General features: G+C 43.4%; 1 protein-coding gene across 1 annotated transcript in view; it reads right to left on the bottom strand.

The window, feature by feature from the left end:
- The window catches only part of TMEM132B (transmembrane protein 132B), a gene marked incomplete at its 5' end in the record, with an annotated part of 209,977 nt that overhangs the window by 25,845 nt on the left and 162,344 nt on the right, over window positions 1-21,788 (bottom strand). Inside the window, one exon of the mRNA XM_082066519.1 lies at window positions 7,865-8,008. Coding sequence (XP_081922645.1) covers window positions 7,865-8,008 — 144 coding nt within the window. The remainder of the gene's footprint in view (window positions 1-7,864; window positions 8,009-21,788) is intronic.

The raw sequence follows: 21,788 nt of genomic DNA on the forward strand, positions 1-21,788 counted from the left end.
CATTATTAAAACACAGGTGTGGATAAGTTAAACCACAAAAACACACACTCTGGCTGCATTCAAAACCCAACAGTGACCACAGAGCCCGGGGAATGCACAGGTTTGGTTGCTGAGTTCTCTAGAATTAAAGCCTGTTTGTGGGCTGAAAGATTCAGCACTGTATGTACATTTTAATGTAAATTTTGGTGCCCAAAACACCATTGCTTGCTTAAACTGGGATGCTATGCCATCCAGAAAGCATCATTTGCTGCCTGGTCCCGCTTCCCTCAACTATCACATCAGTGACGGGGCGGAAGATGAAGATTCTTCTCTCGTTCCATAGCTGACAGCTAATGGCTGTTTTAACTCGCACACAGAGCAGATTTTGCCCCCTGGAACACCCCTGTCACTCCAATGCCTTTCACACCGTCGCATGACTTCACTGAGAGCACGGTTTGTCCCCAGGGCTTTAGATGACAATGGGAATCTGAATTAATTTGCCCAGCCATAATAAGAGGTTCAAGAGGTATAAAAGCTTCGGAATCCATGAGGTTCATGCATCTGCAATTAAAACATTTTAATGGCCAGCTGCATTAAGGTTTATATAGAGCAGAGTTAATTTCATATAGAAAAAGCCTCCAAATGTTTGTCATTTTCTCCCGACAACAGCTACTTATTGCTGCATTGCTCTGGTGAGACTGGACTGAGTTGTATCAAATATTCAGAGTTGATCCTGAGCAGTTCAGGCTAATGATTGTTTCCCAGGCCTGGGATCCATGCCCTTTGTGTTTCTGCTCTCGGAACAGCCAAATGCTAAGCCTAGAATTATTTTCTTGCTCTGAAGCAGCAGCTGGTCCCTTGGAAGACACCATAAGCATCTCTGCCGGAATCTGTGTAATTGCACATGTCGGCGTGCTCTGTTCTGAACGGATCCTCTCCCAGACAAAACACTCTTTTCTCAAGCTGGCTTTGAAGCCTGTGTGTGTTTAAAAATAGCTTCGGAAAGATACACACATATATTTTGCCATAAACTGTGTACAAAGTGTACTGCGTACAGAATATTAGTTCTTCAATATGTGATTTTGCGAGATTGCCTCATTGGCATCATTATTGCTATACATGGAGCTGTTTTGTGTGCAAATACGATTCTAGGCCCGAAGTTTTAGTTGGCACAATTATGAAACAATATAGATTTCAACCTGTTGCTGTGTAACAAGAGTGTTTTTCAAGAGCATTCTTTAATATGCAGTTAGCGGCTATGTTTCTCTTTTCTGATCATACTTTGTCTGGCTAGAAAACTAATTAGAAGAATCTGGTGACCTGAATGTCAGAACCTCTGATATTTCAACAAAAAGCAAAATCCTTAATTCAGCAGCTGACATATTTTGGAGAGATCTGCCACACTCTCCTGCCCGTCTCCTCTGACTCATAAAGATGAACTCTGGATGGGGAGAAAAGGGTGAGGTTTTTGGTCAAAATAACTAGAAATCATAAGAAATTGTAATTTATAAGTTGGGTGAATTGCAAGCAGCTCGGTTATTGCTCTACCTTAGGCACACCTGTCTGCAGATACAAGGGAGAAGATGCACTGTCTGTAAATCCTGCTCATCACCGCGGTACAACCGAGGCAGGGCAGCGGCTTCCCAGAGGTGTGAGCAAAGCAGAGCTACACCAGGGATACCCCAGCGCTCCTCAGTCCATCCGCACCTCCTAAGGGCTCCTCCTGTTCCGCCCAGGAACGTTTCACTCTGCCCGGTCATTATTTCAGGGGCTTTGTAACGTGCTGCAGAGTCCGTTACTTCCCAGCAATGGATGGAGATGGAGCTGACAGTGACATGAGCTGATTTCCTGGAGCTGCCGATCCGGGCACTAATCAGGTGAGGTTATAAGGACAGCACGGACATGAAGATGGACTCAGCAGATTAAACGTTTGCACTTCACAAGCGCCCCCCCATCCCCTGTTGTGGGGCAAGGCACACTGGTTAAGCCTCCAGGGCTGTCAATCTTGAACCATTTGTCAGCGCTGAAGGGAAAAATCACTTAAAAAATAAGATCTAGTTCAAAAATGTATTGTGTAATAAACCGACTGGCACCAAAGTAAATCCATCATATAAACCAGAGTGTTCCTCTGCTTGCAGAAAGAGGTTGGACTCCTGCAGTGAGCTTATTTCTGTGCAAGTGACCACAAAATAGAGCTCCTGTGTAATGTGGTGATAGGTACTCAAAAATATGATAGATGGAGAAAGAAGATTAGCTACACTTTATGTACAAGCACATTACATTCTTGATCACACACTTTAATGGCGAAGCAGCTGCAGAAGTTGCAAATTACAAGCTCCGGCTTTGTTTGCAGAGCTCCTGCATAAATAGTTGTATTTAACAACTCCAGGCAGGTGCTTCTTTCTGTAAATTGTCCGACGAGTGTGCTGTGAGTCTGCAGCAAGGAACTGTTCCCAAAAATTCAGTATCATCTACATTGGAGAACCGCAATATCCCTCCAAAATGTTTTGTCCCCAGGGTTCCTGTGGCATTCGCTGTCCTGGGGTCAGAGATCACTGTGCCCTGGGTTCTCGAACAAGATCCTCAGTTGCTCTTTGTCTGCTTTTTGTTTGGAAGAGGGAAGAATCTTCTTTGGATTCAATCTATTTCAGCTACTACCTTTCCTGCCTTTCTTATGCTATTTTTACCGCCCGTTAGATAAAGCCGAGCTGGCTGCTGCTAAGAAAATTAGGTCTTCTATTGTTTTAACATTAACTACAGAGAGTTCAAGATAAGGTTTGTATTAGAAAAGTAGGGGGTAGGAATGGTTTGAATTTTACTTTCATTGTAATTAGACAGGAAATTATGAAAAGGTGAAAAATAATTCATTGAAGTGCTTTCCTCCAGCAAGTTAACAAGAAAAGTGCATCCTGGCACAGATGGAGTTCATGGTATGTTCTTGAAGTGCCATTGTTCTTAATGCATGTCCCTACGTGGGCAGAAATGGGCAGGATGAGGCCCCTCTGACTCCCTTCTGTTCAAGGGCTCCTTCTGTTACCAAAAAATGAGGCTAAATGGGTCCATGGTGTAACTCCCTGGAAGCCATTTGAATTACTGCAGAGATTAATTTGAAGCATCAGTCAATTTCTGCATAACACGCAAAGGACATGAAAATATGACTAATCTACGAATGAATTAATTGGGCAGCTGTCTCCTGTTTGTACGGCACTGAGATAAACATTTGGACTAAGACACTGCCCTCGTTAGAATTTCCTCACTTGCCGCTGCTTTGCGAGTGGTGGTTCTGAGTACCACGTAACTACAATGTTTTCGGAATTTTTCTTCATGTGAAATGACTACGGTTCAGACTTTTACAGACACTTCTACAGGGAGTGCGTGGACCTTGGCTGGGGTAAGAATGTAAAGACTGACTGTGGCAAAAGCCCTCAGGTTAGACTTCCATCTGTAATAGAACCATCTTGGTGTTCCCTCCATCACTGATGTTGGTCCAACTTTATTTTCCTCCAACTATAGTTCAAAGGCCAGTGGGGAGCAAGTGAAACCCACTGTAACCGGCCAGCACTTGTCCCTCCTGACAGGACGGGTGGACCAGGGAGGTCCTTGCCATGCTGCAAATCTTTTTCTTCAAGGATTTTTCCCCCCACCTGTGAAGACTGAGCCCCGCGGTTCAGCACACACATAGAAAGGTTCTTTCCACCAGACCTACAGCTCCTTTCTCTCTCTTTGTATTGCCCATCAGCAAAATAGCTGAATATTATGTGCATAAATTCTATCAAATTCCCGCCACTTCTTTTCTTTTCAACTGCACAACCTTATTTCACTGTGGTTTGCAGGAAAAGCGGGACACTGGGAGAGAAGCCCTTCAATTGAGTCCGTGGCAGGAGAGCATTGAAGTTAATGGGACTCTGGTGGAGATAAGGATTTTGTCCGTTCAGGTCAATAGTAGCTTCGGAAGCTACACAAGGTAGCCTTGGAAAAAGATGTATTTTTTCTCCTTGTTTGCAGATAAGGAAACAAAATTCCAAAGGGAATGAGTGATTTACCCACAGTCACTCAGGAAATCAGCAAGAGATATGGAAATTAATGCTAAGCAGCATTTCAGCGCCTTAATCGTAAAGCCAATCTTTTCCCTCAAATGCCAACAGCATTAAGTGTTCCTCCTCAATACGGAATACACGTATGAGTTTCACTGGCTTACGGTCATGTTCTCATCTTTTAGAGAGTGGCCAGTTTAAGTTAAAATGGTTGGTCAGTATTTAACCTATGTCCAAATGTAGGGACCAGGGATTGTAGCTGAAATGAGCACGTTTACCTGCGAGATCCCTTGGAGGATCAAGTCATGCTCAGGTCAGAAAGCACAAGGTCAAAAAGTAATAAGTGTGTTTCTTTATATTTACCACTAATTAGGTAGGTTTTGAAAAAATGTGAACTGAAATAGTCTCTTGCTGGGAAGCTATTAAACTGTTAAGCTTAGGGAATATATGGCTTAAAATACGAAAGAGTCACATCTCTTGCCTACAAATAAATCACTTGTACATCATCTATCTATTTGCCCATCTCTGAGTAGTATTTTTATCAATGTGATATCCAGGTAGCTGCCCAGATAAACATATTTTGTGTAAATACCTAATAGCCTGGGCCAAAGTCTGGTTTTGTTTAAACTAGCTTGTCTTAATTGTCTTCGTTGTCTTAATTGAAAATAGTGGTGTCACAGCAGTGATCAAAGAATTGTCTCATTTATTGTCTATTAAATCATTAGCTATTAAGTGAAATAAAAGGTTAAGAATGCACCACTCTCCGTTCTGCCCAAAAGAATATTAATATCTCTCCAATTAGAAAGAAACAATAAAGGCAGAATTAACAGCGGAAAGAAGCTTAAGATTAGGCAATTGCATCCAAAATGCCTGACGACTCTTATTAGAGGGTTTAGCAGTATGACCTATGGAGAAAAGGCAAAACAAATTTGGAAGCGAAGTCAATATTGACTTTACCGAAGGGGCTTGTAAAGGGAATAAGCATCTTCTGAAAAAATATAGGCACATAAACCCTGTACTAAATTTTAACGTAGCTAATTAATCGTTATGGATTCAATCTTGCAACCAATACATATATTTCCAGTTAAAAAATTATGCCTGAACAGCGTTCAGTCTGAGAGCACCTCAGTAATTTGTGACTGAAATCCGTTATAAGGATGCTGCAATTTTCACAGAAATAACATTGCTCCCATTTTAGATCAGCAGGACGAGGCAAAATGAAGCGGAGAAGATCACATTCAGACCTGCTGGTTTTGTTCATTAAGTCGCTATAGCAGAGAGTCAAGTACCAGGTCTGGAAGGAATCCCAGAGGAATCTCTTCTGTCAGTGATGTGGTACCCAGAGAATTTCACACAACAGTCAAATGAAGATCTGGTTGATACCTGACTTAGTCACTACCAAAAAAAGAGGAGAATTATAGTGCAAGTCTTGTAAAACCTGTGCAGAATTTTGGCTCTATCCAGACCACTGAAAGGAATGGAAGGACACTCATCAAACTGAAGGTACTTTGGAGCAAGTCTAATTCCACCTGGAAATACAACACATTTTGAAAAAGCAAGAAGGGAAGACAGTCAAAGGGCAAAAGCTTTCTTGAAGTGTATAAATCCACAGCTGGCAAGTGGAAATCTTGTCTCTGCTCACAGAGGGGCATGTCGAGCCTTATTTAGTTGGCAGGTTCAGTGAACCTTTTAAATTTGGGAACAACATCATGCCCAGATCTGACAGGATATGGACAACTGCTGATTGAACTGAATGGCCTTTAAAGAGGCAACATTTTGAAATGCAACCTCTCCCTAATGTCTGCAGATACTAATTTTATTAGTGGAAGAAGAATGGGAGTCCTTTTTCTGACCTTTTATTATCTGGTTCAGTCCAGTATTCTCTAACTACAGCAGGTACTAGAAATGCTTGTAACTCAATAGAAACAAAAGTCCACATACACCAGCTTTTAGATCTAGACCTGGTTTTCTGAAGTGCAAAGAAAATACAGAATCTCAGACATATGTTGATGATATATAACTTGGTGCTCGAGTTGACAATAAGCACAATTCCTTGTGAACTGATAAATAATAGGCACTAATCAGATAAAAGCTGCATGGTACACAGAAAAAGAAATAGCAACGTTTATCAAGAGGGTCTGTTCCATTAGCAGTCTTTTCCCATCTGATATATAAAGGAAAATACAGAAGCCAGAGCACAGGTTAGAACCTCAAGAGAACTATTCCATTGCTGGCGGAGGCTCAACACCCAACAGCCACTTTCATGAAAAGTCCTTCGCAAAACGCTTTCAGGTCTGAAAACTGCGAGTCGTTGTTATTCTATAACTAAACCCCAAGCTACCAGCTTCTCTGGGGATACAACTGCACACATGGCTCTGCCCAGTAAATTGAATCTTGTTTAGGAGCGATTTGCCTTTGTGATAAATGGAGATAAAATGACAATCCTTTTTCTTAATGCAAAAGCAAGTAGATGTTGGCTGACTTAAGGTTTCTGCCCAAACCCCTCCTGCCTCCCTGGCAGCTCCTGGATCAACTGGAGGCATCTCCCACCTACCAACAGGTCTCGGAAAATCTCCACCACCTGGGCAGCTGCTCTGTGAGCTCTTTAACTGCAAAGGAATTCCTTTGGCATTAGACCGAAAATGCAGTGAAATCCTGTTTGTTTTACAGGATGTAATTTACTCCAAAAATTGGTAACAAGCGTATTCAGAGCTGTTAAAAATAAGAAGGTGAACTTCTTGCTCCAACATATCATCTTCAAAATAAAGAGCTTGGCTGTGTGCAATTCTTTAGCCAGCTAAAGAACATACAAAATTATCTGACAAAGTAGGACCTTTGCAGTGTTATCTACAAAAAGGTTATAATAATAGATTAAAAGTACACAGGTATAGGATGTGGGTTTCAACTGCAATCTGAGAGACACTTAAACAAGTGCTCCGGTCTGGAATACAGTCCCACATGACACAATTGATCGCTAGAATACAAGGGGGAACTTGTTTCTTGAAAGCTGCAGAGTTTATAAAATCTACAGGCTACAGGATTACTATGTGGAAAAAGAATGGCTATACTACCCTGCTTATATAGCATTTATATAATAGACAGCCATGTCCTGGGATTGAGACAAAGGAACTATCTTTCTAGGACTACCCTAGAAATAATACAAAAAGCCCCCCACCCCTATACAGAATTAGTTGTAGTAAATTCTTATGTTCATTTAAAACAAGAAAAAAACCACACTCCAAACACATAATAAAACAAATAAACCCATTAAAGATATTCAAAATAAGTCATCTATGCCTAAAAATAATAAAGAGCTAAAAGCTGAAAGCCACGCAATGGTATCAAAAGTCATGCAGTCAATGTCTCATGAAGTCACATTAATGCTATTTTCATCTAAATGTCAGGGAGGGAGAACCAGTTCAACATATTATTAAACAAAAAGAAAAAGCAGCACGTAGGAAAGCTCGCTGCACTCCGTTACAACACCATTACTATTAAATAATGGATGCAGAAAAGCCACACAAGAGCAGAGATCCCTGTGGAGGCACTGACTTTTCCCAGGTGGGATATATAGCACAGCACGTTTTCTCATCAGAACTGCCCGGCCAGCGAAGAACGAGCGGGACTGGTCACTGCGCGTCCCCGGCTCTGCTGCCCCGCACCGCACGGAACGCACCAGCACCCACGGCGCATCCGGCCACCGAAACGCGCCGGCCCCACGCAACCTCTGGAGACCCACGGGAAACAACCCACCCCGTGTGAAATCCTGAGTGTGAAATACGTCCCAATGCAGTGGTGATGGAGGGGAAAGGGGCGGAAGCTCCGTTCTCCGCCTCTCGTGGGTGTCTTACCTTGATGACGTCTTCATCGGCTGATTTGCACTCGGTGGAGTCCGAAACATCAACCACGGACCCGTCCTCCTGCACGGCAACCACCTTGACTGGAACAGACACCGTTTTGCCCGTCAGAATGGCCGTGTTAAGGACCTCCGTGTCCTGTATGCACACACACAAACGAGGGGTGGGCGTTAGAGAAGCAAAAAAGCCTGGGAGCGATGCAGGTCGGAGTGGTGAACCGGGCAGAGGAGCGACCCTTCCCGCACGCTCCCTTCGAGCTCCTGCACTCGGCTTTCACAGCTTTCTAAGCCACAAGTTGCATCTGGACCATAAAGTTCTGCTTTTGACAAACATCTGGGTTTCCTCTTTTGGAGCCCATGTGCAGGTTTGGCTGCTGTGGCGGTGAAACCTGTAGCACAACTATGCGCGAAGGCAGATCTGCGGTTTGGCGGAACCACAGCACTCTTGGGGTTCGATCTGCAGAGGGTGTCAGCGACTCTTCCCACCCTTTTGCCCCAGTCACGGCAGGTGATTATCAAGCATTACAATAACTGCATTCCTTTCTTACTGTTCCAGCTCACAGTGTTGCAAGTTGACCCTTTTCAGGACATAAACACACGATGAGAAACACTATGCATGCGGCAGGGTAGTTAGTACAAACTAAGCAACACCATCCATAGGTATTTTTTTTAATCTTTTCCCATCAAAAACCCACCTCGAGATGTTTTACCACATTTATCTCTAAATCCTGATGAATTCACAGTGCTGGCGCTCTAATGACTCCATTAACACAGCCTTCCTCTGTGTCTCCCTATGGCTGCGGTTTGATTAATCACTCCAAATGAGCGCAGAGGTCCCCGCCTGGCGTAAGCAGGTACGGGGGCTGGAGGGGAACGGCCCCCAAATGGCTCCGGGGTAGCTTGTTCTGCTTCTGACACATGTGGGGGGCAAAGAGGGATCTGTGCTTTTATAGAGCCTTGGTTCAGCTTTCTCAAAGCGCCTGCAATAGGAAATACTGCTTTGAATCAATCCGCTTTTCATTTTTCAACTTCCATAAAACTAATTGCTTGCCAGTTGGGGGGGTGGGGAGGAAAGTTGCTTCAAACTAATCTAACTTTAAATTCCATTATTAGAATTGGTGGAAGAAGAAATGGATTTTAGTGAAAATTTGCTGCTTGCATAGGGAGATATATTCACTATCATTCGCTTCTGTCTGCTAGTGAGATTGATAGAAAATAATGGGCATTGACCACAAGCTGAGGACAGCTGGAGAAGACCAATAAATACTTGCAACTAAGATGTATTATTAATCAATATTCGGAAACTTCTACAAAAAGCGCCCTGAATTAAATGAGTTGAAGTACTAATAACACAAGTGCCAGCTAACTAATACAGTCCACTAGAGCTTTATGGGCAGTCACGCTCCAGAAAAGCATTTAAGCATCTACTTGAGTCCATTCTGTTCCGAACAGAACTAAAAGTACGTGCTCAACTTGACACTTAGACTTCAATGTGATTTAAGCGTGGGTTTAAGTATTGTCCCAAATAGAGATGTTTTCGGAATAATACCTCAGGAAATAAATACGTCGTCTTTGTTCTGTTCTCTGAGAGGCATAAACCAGCTGTTTTACACAGTAAATGACTGTCTAGTTTTTGTTTATGCTGAATGGGCTTATTTATAACCAGCTGCCATCCACGAGGGAGGGACGGTGGGGAAGAGACAAGTATGTGACAGAAGTGGAAGTGCGAAAGAACAACTGTAAAACCTTTACAAAGGCTGAGAGTGAACAACGCTAAGAAGAAAATGCACTGCCAGGTGAAAGAAAACAATTAGATGCACCTCAGGTGGAAAGACGTTGTATAACACAGACAAAGAGGAACAGAGGGAGCTTCATCCCCAAGTATGTCAGAGAAGACGTAAGTAGATTTCACCAAACCAACGGCAAATATCCCATAAATCCTACGCCATCAACCCAATGTAAACATATGTCAGCTATATGATGAGGACATGGTGGTCCTGTGCCAACACGCTCCCCCGAGGCAGTTCGCCAGCACGCCGTTTCTAAGCCATTTCTAAGCCATTTGCATTCCCTTCATAATCTCCCTGTGATGAGCATGAGAGAAAAGCTCTTAGAAGAGACACCTCATGACCCCACTGTTTGCAGGTGCTCTGGAATCTGCTCATTCTGCTCGTGACACCAGCACCGTCCAGAACCTTCCCCCCTCCCAGGGCTAACGGTGCCCCCCGTGCTCATTAGCTAGTGCAGCTTCACAAAAACTACACTTCACTGGTAAACAATTCTCCTCTATAAATCAATATTTCAGATGCCTGATGCCTGGGTAAAGTGTTACACAAATATAATAGGCTGTGTAAAGACCTTTTTAAGAGCTGGCTATTTATAGACTGAAAAAATACATCGCCTCTGAGGAAGAAATGTGAAGACAGAACTGAACTAATTGACTGTCCATTAGATTTATAAACAGACTATTTTTTTTTTAGCGCATCTTCAACAAGTAATAGCATTTCATCTAGACCCTGTTAGCCTTGTTTTATATTTCCACAGTAGGGTTTACTGCAGAAAAAAATAGTGTTACTGAATTGAAGATACCTGTGCTGGTTATTATTAACAGCATCTGAGATGCAGAGGGGATAATTCTGTTGATTTCCATAGGCAGGTCCTCCCATGGGGCACAGCATCTGTGAAACATCTGGAACAACCCCCAGGAGCCGCCAGCACAAACCTGGAGCTGCCGCTCCTGCACGGTCCCGGGTGGAAACCTGGGAATCCCCTCCTGTTTCTGTTGTCAAGGGTTTCGGCTGCGAGATCTTGACCAAAACCTTCAATTCCAGCAGCCCAGGTGGAAGCCACACATTCATATTTCAGGCTCCATCCCTGAATAACAATGATGCGCGTGTTTATCTCCAGCTCCTTCGCTGTACCTGAATGCATTAGCACTTCAGCAGAGCTCTTCTTAATTACAACTGTAACCTGCTAATAGCGTTTCTTTGTTGTCTGAAGGAATCTACTTCTTATCCAGCCTATGCTAAATTAAAATTTAATACAACATCAGGTCGCAACAGAACTAGGAAGCAAATGACAGCTGTTTAATTAAAACCTAAAGCTGATTAGATGGCACTACTGAGAGAAATACTCAAGAGGAAGAGCAGAAAACTACTGAAACTCAAGGCCAGGATAATGGCTTTATTTAAATATGAATAAACCCTGCACACAGCCACAGTAAATGTTTGACAACTCATTGCTTTGGACAAATAGGGGGAAATGTGAATGGGAGACGTGTCACGAGTCAGGACAGAGCGGTGCTCACCGATGCTGCTCCACACCTGTGTGTCCAGCAGCAGAATTACTGAGGAACGACTGCGACAGGCGCACAGGACCCAGCCGAGGAACTCCAGGCACAAAGTTCCCAATAATCAGGGTTTAAACACCACCACGCTGACCTAAATCCTCCTCAGGAGCGTGACTGTGGCAGCTCACCCAGCCAGCCAGGCAACACGACGCGGCTTCTCCCTCCTGCTTCTGGTGGAAAAACAGACTCACGGAGAAGTCGGTGATGCATTTCCCAAGAAACCATCTCAGGAGCTGGACCCCAGCGCATCTCCCCTGTCCCCCTGGGCGCTGCCAACCTCCTTCCCCCCATCTGGCCGCGTACAAAAGCCCCGAGCTGGCGCAGTTACTGTCACAGGTATCGGCCTCGTGATTAATGCACAAGCTGGCTGCGCTTTTTCAGAGGTTAACAAAACACGCTGCACTACAGTAAACCCAATAAACAGTCAATTGTAAATCAGGAGGGAAACCTAAAGCCAACCCTATTCCACTGACAAATGCTACAGCTAAATGCCTTTTGGCATTTTGTTGAAATGACTGCCTTTAGTGAAGAAGGCACAGAGCTGAAACATTTGTCTGCAGAATTGCATTCCTTCATTATTATTTTTTTCCCCAGAGTGTATCTCGCGAAAATACATTTGTAATATTAGGAGGAAGCTTTAGGAACCAGTTCTCCTGCCTGGAAATGGCATCTCTTAGAAAATGTAAATTATAGGGCAGATTGTGACATGTGGGCTGGGCTAGTTTTTTTATTATTATTTGATAAATTATTCAGCACCTTTTTCTTCAGATCAAAGAGCAAGGCAATATAAGTCCATTAAGCAAAATTAATATATAAATTCGATGCTTTGCTGAAATTATTGTAATCCAAAACAATTCCGTACTTTTCCCCCCTCATAGCTGAATACCATTTTAGGTTTCCAATACATATTAATGAAGCCTGGTTGCTAGAAATCTATTTATATTTTCCACCATTATATCAGGTAAGATTTACCACCAGTTGTTATTTGTGGGCTGAAGCGGCGATACCTGTCTCAAGACCGCAGAGGGTGCGCATGTGGGAAGAGTTCCATTAAAAGTCCTAATAAAAGGCTGAACAATGGGTAATTCCTTATTCTGCAAATATCATTGCAGCGGAGCCGCTTGTGGAATCAACTATTTACCCCGAGTTTTCACGAACCAGGCACGAGTCCTCCCGCCCCGGCGAGCACACGCGGTGCTGGAAGGTCCATCCGCTCCCCTCCAACCTTCATCTCCATCGCTTCTGTCATCTCAACTTCTCCCCCACCCATCGCTGTGAGGAGCGATCGGTTATGACAGATGGCAAATCACAAATCCTGCAGGCTATGGTGTCAAAGTTAAAGGTCATCCTTTATCTCCTTCCTTTACCTGCAAAATGGCTTTACTTCATACTGGGATCCCCAAGGAACAACGGGCAGGTGCATTTATTCTGCAGGAGAAATTAATGAACGTGGATTGAACCATACAGAGAGGTTCTTAATCAATGATTCTTCCAGAACAATGTAAGCAGCAACTATTAGCCTAATTGAATATTATTCTACAGTGTGTGCTGCAAAAAACTATTTGCTGCAGCACAAAAATGATGCTACAGGGACTCCACGCTGGAGCCGTATTTCATAACTTGTCTTTTTGCCACAGCCACGCTGAAGGGAGCTCTTCTCTTAGCGCAGCCACGGGCACGCAGGCCAGCCAGAGCGGTAATGCTGTCTTGGAGTTCATGGAAACTAAAGCTGAGATTTATTCCATTTCCATGTTTTTTTAGGAAGGAAATTCAGCTCATTTTGAGGTTTATGTAGGATGAATAAGCAAAACCTGCTGCTGAAGGTGAAACCTGATTAGAAGCACAGCTACTGTCATATCTATGACCCGAGGCAGTTTTATTTTATTTTTTGTCATTCCGAGCAGATCTGCCCCCATTAAGCAAAGGTTCGGAACGCTGCCTGGTGCACCTGGCAGCAGTAATTGCAGCCTGTCAGGCAGTCCCCACCGGCTCCGCTGAGCACCAGACCCTTCCGCAGGAGCAAAAGCCCTTTCCCAAACCAGGCTCATGCTATTTGCTGTCCCAGTAGAGCTGATTCTCCAAACCTGCTGTGTTAAACATCAAGACACCAGCGCTCTGAAGTGCAGACTTGAGGTAAAAGGAATGGGAAATTCTTACAGCTGGAGAGCAACTATCACACATCTGATTTTAGTTGGCTGCTCAGAGAACAGACACCAAGAGCTCCCGCCTTGTGTTTCGGGGCCTTTTAGAACACCAAGAAATACAAGACCTAAAGTTGGCTTAAAGTATGGTAACCTCTGCCAGTCATTCACATGGGAATTTACAGTGTGTTTAGAGATCTGTACAGGACCTGAGCATCTGACAGACTTGTGCTGGTTCTTCTCAACAGGGAGTGATTGGTACCCATTTTAAAGCATATTTAGAATTTCACAGTACATCTAAGGGCGTTATTTTTTCCCTTTTCATTCCAGATAAAACATTATCACATTCTGTCTTAATAAAATTGTGGGTCACCCTCAAGTGGAATCAAACAGTATCACCCTGAATTCAAGAGGATACAGAATGGGCAGAGCTGTCTACTCAAGAGCAAGATGACAAGAGCCTCAGTACAAACTAATGATTGTTTTCAAATGGCTATTAAATAACAATATGAACATTCCTCAAAGGTGTTGCTTTTCCCACAGGAAAATATAGGGAGGTTATGCTTTGCCAAGTTTATGGAATGTAACTCTTGGATTCACTTGAGTACCAACAACAGTCTGAGATACAATTTTCTGGCTCTGTATCTTTGTCCCACAGGTTTAATGATACTTAACAACATGGGTGACCATTTTGAAGAATTCCTTTCAGACATTTCTCTAATTCATTTCCCAGTCACCACGGTTTGTTTCGGAGCGGGTGGGAAGGGGGGGTTTCTAAGGGAATCCTTTGCCACCAGTGCAACGGGAGAGCTGGCAACTCACCGGCTTGAAAAGGCTTCAGTCTCACAAGTGCAAAACTACAGACACCGAAACATAAGGTTGCGTATCACATGAGTTTACTGCCGCAATCTGTGTGCTCATCTTCTACCATGAGTGCTACCTGGGCAGAAATCCATGTCCTTCTGTAATAACAGCTGTTTAATGCTATAGAAGAATGCACAAATTAATTACAGCGTGTCTACACGACTTGCCCACATCCCGCAGGAGCATCCTCCCTCAGAGGGAGCGCGAGTTCGCTTTGTGCTTCGGACACGGTGACTTGCTTCATTAAGCCGTTCACAGAGTGGCTATGGCTCAATAATATCTATTTATAAGCAGAAAAAAATACATGTGACATTGTGCAAAGTCCTCCGGAATCCCCTGATAGAAGACAGTTGTTCAGCATTCGCTAGACAGGGGCTGCAGAAGAACTGGGTTTTATACCTTTTCCCTCAGCATAGTTTAAAAACTGGTGTAAGTCCAGAGCTCACAATGTACCAAGAAATTCAATAAAGAACTGTATTTTCTGGACAGAGCTAGATGCATTTACTTATTAACTATATTTGAGAAGTGCATTACGGAGCTTAAAATGCAATAGAAATCTACTAGATGCTCACATTCATTGTCCTGCAAGAGGAGGATATGATTTTCTGAAGAACGTGGATCTGACAGGAACCATGCATGCCTTACCCAAATAAGTTTGTTCTTTTCCCCTGACATAGTCTGTCTTATCTGTCAGGACCAGACTGCTGTGCTTACTTCATTTACCCATTGAAGTAATGTGCTGGGTTGCATTGCCTGCTGCCGGTGAGGAGCACAGCGCCGCCGCAGCCGCGGGCTCTGGCCGCCAAAGGCTCTGGAGCCTCCCAGAAACACTCCCCCAAAAACGGGGCTCTCCCCAGAGCACCATGGGGAGCGATTCATCCTCCGGCACTTCCCGTCTTGGGCTGGTGTCTTTCGGAAGTTTTCTCTCTCCCCGTTGCCTATTGAAGGGCTCAGATGTCTGGTATGGAGTTGATGTCTAGAATTAGGGGAGAGAAAGTCTATCCCTTTCTGCTTTCAAAATGCCGAACAATCACCAGCTGTCCACCACCGTTGGCTCCTTTACTCACAGTGTTCCTGACCATCTTTAGACCTCTGCATGTTTCCTACAGTGACGGAACTTCACAGCTGATACAACCACATCTTTTATCTACTTCACTTCATAAAGCCACTTACTGCTCTAGTTGATACGCTGAAAATAAAAGGCCGAGGAGCACACCCGTAGCCAGCCCAGGCACCAGCCGCTGCTGCCTTTGCACACCCAGAGCTTTCTGGTGGTTTATTCACCGATTTTGGGAGCGCAGATCAACCACACGTTGCTGGTCCTGGCACTGCTACTGCACTTGAACATGTTGCCTTTTGAGTCTTCAACATTTACTTTCTACTTCAACAAACACTACAGATAATGTGTCCTGCTTGCATTTAGAACTGTCTGGAAACTTTCTGGACATGGAGAAAAAAAGTTTCTTGACAAAAATCAAAAACACCTTTGAGAATATTTTGAAAAAAGATAAAACTAAAAATTGATAATTTTTTTCAAGTAAGAATATTGCTTTATTTGAGGTGAGTTTTTGAGACTCTTCTGACTGATCTGAGGACTACTAGAGCTTTTTTCCTACCTTACTCTGCTGCTTTGTAGCTTGGATTTTGTTCTTCATTTCAGATTTCCAGCCTGTTCAGAAGTGCCGCCTTGTTCTGACATGCCCCTATGTCTGATTATTTCTTTTTTTGCACAACATTTATAAAGAACAACCTTTTTTTTTTATTCGAGTTCAGAACAAAAATCACTTTTTTGGTTTCCTGATTGAATTTCTCGGTGAACTCTTGCGCGGTGTATTTATTTCCTGCAGACTAGGTCAATATCAGCTGTGTTTCAAAAGCTGAGCCTCTGCTTTCAGAACATCAGTGTTTTTCCAGAGTCCATTTGCTTTTAGGAGACATAGTCCCTAAATTAAAGAACGTTTTAAGAACCTGTGAGCACCAAATTGTGCCTGGATTCTGCTCTCAGCTGAGCTGGTGCAAGAGGGAGTAATTGTAATAAAGACCATGAAGTAACACAAATGTACAAGTCCTGTGGAATCAGGATCAAGCTATTTAATTTTTCATCTTTTCTCCCTGTCTCTCTTTCATCTGTTCTAAAAATTACATACGGAATGATTTATTTAAATTACTCCTGATAGTACCTTGTCTTTCTGCAACACTTGAAAACCAGTTCCCAGCTCCGCCAAGGACAACAGGACAGTTATCTGCATTATGCCACTAAAATAACTGAGGTGGAAGAAGTTCCACCAGATCAAGGAACTGCACCCATGTTCCCAGTGTCCCAGGTCCACGCTCATACTTGGGGTCTTCAGGCTGCTGGTTCTGGTTTAAATACCAATTCCCATATCTTTCCTACTAACCGGCCTTTTTGCATAACAAGCAAATGCTGAGCGTGCCACATCTCAAAGAGTTAATGTATCGGTTGGTTAACTGAAATTCAGCTGTGCAGCAAAACAAGTATCGGTGACTGTAAAGAAATATAGAGGGCTACAAATAAAGCAACCAGGAACAGATGGGAGGGAAGAAGGATATACTGTATTGTCACCTTTCTTAAGTGGAAAACGATAATGGCATACTAGCATATACTCTAATGGCACAGAAAGCTGAATGCACTCCAGAGAAATATCACAGAATACCTCTTCATATGAAACTACCGCAAAACGTTCCGCTTCGAGAGGGCTCCAGTGTCAGCTCACAGGTGGTTTGAAATGGGGCAAGACAATAGCAGACAAGGGGGGTGACATTAATGTTTCTCAGGAATAGAAATAGAAGGTGACAGTGTTATTGGTTTTCGATGGAAGCGTTCTGTAAATAGACAAAGGTCTTCCACTTATTATTCTATGAAAGCAAGTATATATCAAAATCACATCATGTTTCTCCGATAACTAATTTTAATAACGGTTCCTTGCCCTTACCCCTCAGCACTAAACTTAGTCCAGGCAGGGACTTCAACATGGTTTTAAAACTTCTAGTTCTAAAGTGCTTGTAAACTATATGAAGTAGTGGGTGACACGGTTTTCCATCTCAACAAAAGGCAATGAAGGACCAGAGGAAAATGAAAAAGGACTTCCATCTTTCCTTCTGAAGCATTAACTTCATAATTAGCCCTTAGAAGTCATTAAGCCACTATTCAAATTTAAACTTGACAATCTATTTCTTTAGAACCTGTTACATTGTGAGTAATGGGGAAAATACTGATCTTCCAGAAAGATAAACTAGGCACAGCAAGAGAGGAACAAGAGAATCACCCGGTTTGTGTTGAAGAACTTACATGCAAGAACTATCTCAGTGGAGGAAAATGTCTCCCATTATCTGCCATTTTACTTAATGTGAGACACAAAATTACACACCCTGACTCAGTTGCAAAGAGAAATGAGATCATCACCACTGGACTGTTCAAATGGAATATTTGCTATTCGCCTCCATTAAGGAAATTTATCTTCCTTAACATCCGCTGTGTTAACCATTCATTCTTTAGTTTTCCTCTAAAAACAGGCAGATTTTCAAATGATAATACATTTATTTCTTCTTTTGCCGTACCAATTTCAAATAGTTTACTGCTGGAAGGTGGAAGCAAGGCCAGGTCTAACACCATGCTCTGTCTTGTACTGCAGCCGCTGCACAGTCATTGCTCCTGCTAAATGGACAAATACAAGGGAAGATGCTTTCTACAGAAGACACAGCTTAAGAAGAGGTTCTCTGGCATTCTGACATATCATTTTAGTGCAGGACTGACAAAGTGTTGCACCTAAAGGCCTTCATAAATGTAACACAGAATTGCAGCTCAGAAGTGCTTTCAGCTGAAAGCGCCACTATCCAATTACCACACGGAGAAGAGCAAGCTCTCCTCACCTTCCACTTCATACCATTTCCTCTCTTTCCCTTCTTTCCTTACCCCCTGAAGTGTTCAGCCACGTTGTCCCTCCCTGATGCCACCTCACCTCCCCAGCGGCTGGAATGTTCTCGCACAGCACAGATGTGGCCAGCACTTCCCACATTTTGTTTTCAAACTGTTCCTCCAGAAATTGAGGGTCTTGCATCAATCAGATTACAAGCTCTTTCATTCAGAGACCACCACCCCTTTACGTTTACTTCATAAGGATGCAAGCAGCAGCACTGGGAAGGAGGTTCAGCTCTGCATCTGTTGTGACCTTGCCATGAGCTGAGGACCCAGCAATGGGACATCTCCCAGCATCGCACCAGTTCCCACAGCTCCGTACAGCCTCAACATGCTCTGCTCAGGTTTTTGGTGGACAACACTGTAGGCATAAAAACAATGGTCTCGACACAATTGAAGTGTGTGTGTTTAAATCCACGCCATGAAGGTACAAACGCAAAACCTTGGTGGGAGTATTTGCCTGCAAAGCCCGAACCTGGGTCCAAGTCCCCATGAAGAAATGAGTGAGGACATGGTGAGCAAAGTATCTCAGTGATACTACTGAATTTTCACATTTTCTAGGCAGCAGGAATCATCTGAAAATGGATAGACTGGATCTTGTAATGAAAACTCTCTCAATATATCCTGGCTCCTTCGCTGTGCTACAACTTCATCATTTTCCAAAAGCTCAGGAATTATTGCCAGAAGGCACCTTGGAACAAAAAGCAGAAAGTGATCAAAAGTTTCACTCCACATTCTCCTGCTTTAGTTTTGAAGGACAAACGTTTGCTCTTTTCACAGCCAATGTGGTACAAGGTGGTCAACCACTGCCCAGCTTCTAAAGTCACAGGACCACAACAACCACACCAAACATACCTTTCTATTTGGTTTTCATTTTTTGTTAAATGGCACTGACATTTAGCTAACTGCCCAAAGGTTACACTCCCTCAAATGCAGCGGTACATGGCATTTTAATACTGTTTTTCTTCCTCTTTGTTAATGAAGGCAATCGCGCGAGTTGTTGTTGATTTAGCTTTGGATTTTTCTCCCCGTAGTGTTGTAATTGAACTCCGGTCAGCAGAGCCAATGCAACCTGACAAAAGCTATTACGGGGAACAACCCACAATAAAACCGCAACGTTCTTTCTTCCTAATGCCAAGTTGTGACAGGAGCGGACGAGAAGATGACGTGCGGGTTTCCTGGCCAGGTTGCCCTGGGCTGTGTCACCGATGGGGCTGAGAAACAGCAACAGCTTGAGACAGAATGGGCCTCGGACACGAGCACCAGGAGCATCTCGGGACCAGCCCCGGCTCGCGCTGCTCCCCCTCTGCACCAGCACCTCTGCTCTGCTCTTTGGTTCTTTCTCTTTTCTTAGCCAAGAATCTCATAAACAGAGTTTCAATCTCATTCCAGCATGAGCTGCTATTCAGTCCAGACGGGAATAAAACCTCAAATCTGGGAAAAATAGTGCGGTGGAAAAGACTTTAGAAGCCATTAAGCATAGCGGTACCTGCTGTAGTCTGTATTTCTCCAACTGTTATGATAACTTTTCCCACTTATTCTGCACGGTCTCTTGGGGAAAACAAAGCCAGAAACCCTACATTTGATTAAAAAAAAAAACCCACTGACATGAAAGGTGGACTGGGATATGATATATAAAGATTTTGCTATTTTTACATGTGCAGTGATATTTAGAAAGGTTGGAAATGATGTTTAAATTGTATCTATTTCTGGTCAAATGGATTGACAGAGGATTTTTCTGACAGCGGCTGTCCGCAATTCAACGCCTGTGAATACACAGAAAATGTGCGAGGTTCTAGAATTTCATTCATAAAACGTTGCAAAATGAACCCAGGTGAGGTATTGGAGCCTTTTGCTCTAGGTGTGATTATCAGAGCACAACACACCTGAGAACAAACCTCCCTCCAGGGCAAAACCTCACAGAGGGTTATTGTTGACAGTCGCAGCAATCACACCTGTTTTTGTGGTACAGCATCTCCTCCTCGCATCTGCAGCACCACGTGCAGGGGTTACGGGGGCAATGAGCTCTGGTCCCATCCCGAGCATCACCCATCCCAAAGCGCAACCTCCACCCCAACAGCCCCCGGCTGGTTATCAGAGGCCACAATGGTTCAGCTCTTTTTGCAGCCCAAAGAGTTTTTGCTTAGACCACAAAAAATATTGCAGTTACTCGAGGTGGAAGCTCCTCGATGACCTGGAAACAACAGCCGACAGAGAATGATCTTATTCACTCATTTCACAGAACTTCACGCAGAAGTCCAGGTTATTGTGTCTCACTGAACAATCTGGCTGGTGATTCTCCTCTGAAACTTATATTTAAAACGTGACCATAATTTGGCTGCTGAGATCAGCGTCTGTATTTACAACATTTCTCTCCCTCCAAGACCCAGCGTCACTTTGAAAATAGATTTTCTTCTCACACGATATTTCCTGATATGCATTTCACCGATGACTAAAGTATTTTATTCACATGCCCATAAGGAACAGTGCAAACATTATTATAAATTGAAAAAAAAAATGCACAATGATTAATTGAGTAGATTAACCTCCAAAACACTTGGACAGCTGTTTCAACATACTGTCTTTGAGGCCAATATGCTGAAACAGCTGTTCTTATATGTAAGGTAAAATTGTCCGCTTTGTTTTGCAATGTGAACACTCTAGGTCTGTTTCATATCTTAGTAACGTGAATGTGCACCTGGAGAATTGCTAGCTTTTTCAATAATTTGCATAAATTTGTGTTCCACGTTATTAGCAACGTCACCAATGTCAAGCCGTGTGTTCGACAACAGGCTCAAACACAAAGTCAAGTGGTTTTCTGTCAACTTTACACGGGATCCACATACTCCAGCCACACGCTGCTCACAGAATGGATGAATGGATTAGATTGCTATTGGGTGTAATTTTACAATAGCACAAGTGTTCCTTAAAGGGAAAGCACGTTCTGGTTCATGGCGCTTTCTCCCCTTGTTTCCAAGGCAACTCCATACACAGACACATGCAAACACACACGTGCACGCTATAAATATTCTGAGGTGAGAGATTTCTTCATTAATCAATGAAACACCAACCAGCTTCTGTAATAGTAAAAGCTTAAGACAAACTTCTCATAGAGAAACTCACCGCAGGAAAACATTCAGTAAACCTTTCACTTTCGTTGTAAACTTAGACGGCATGTTTTGGAAACTTTCTGCATCCAGATCTCCTGAGTCCACCATGCAATGGCCTTGCTCTAATGGCCTTGCTCTAATGGCCTTGCTCCAATGTCCTCGCTCTTTCAGCCAAGCTCTTGCAAAGAGAATGAAATAGCCTGGGAGGCTGGTTTGCACATGCACGTCCCTGTATTTCCTTCCAGGACTAAGAAGCTGACAAAAACGGTGGCATTTTGGTCTCAGGAAGGGTATTGCAGCCTCGGGAAGCCTCGCAAGAACCGATCGGCAAAACTTGCACAGCTGCATCTGACACTTTGCACCAGGAAGCGGCTGAATCTGCTCCGTGTTTCTAAATGAAACTCATTTCAGAGCAAGTGAGGCCTGGGCACAGAAATGATTTGTCATGCTCAGCACTCCGCACTAAATCACATTTATACCCTCTGATTCTCCATTGTAATCCTCTTTGGAATTCGCTT

The sequence above is a fragment of the Streptopelia decaocto genome (genome assembly GCF_964273445.1).
Source record: "Streptopelia decaocto genome assembly, chromosome: 15".
Taxonomy (NCBI): domain Eukaryota; kingdom Metazoa; phylum Chordata; class Aves; order Columbiformes; family Columbidae; genus Streptopelia; species Streptopelia decaocto.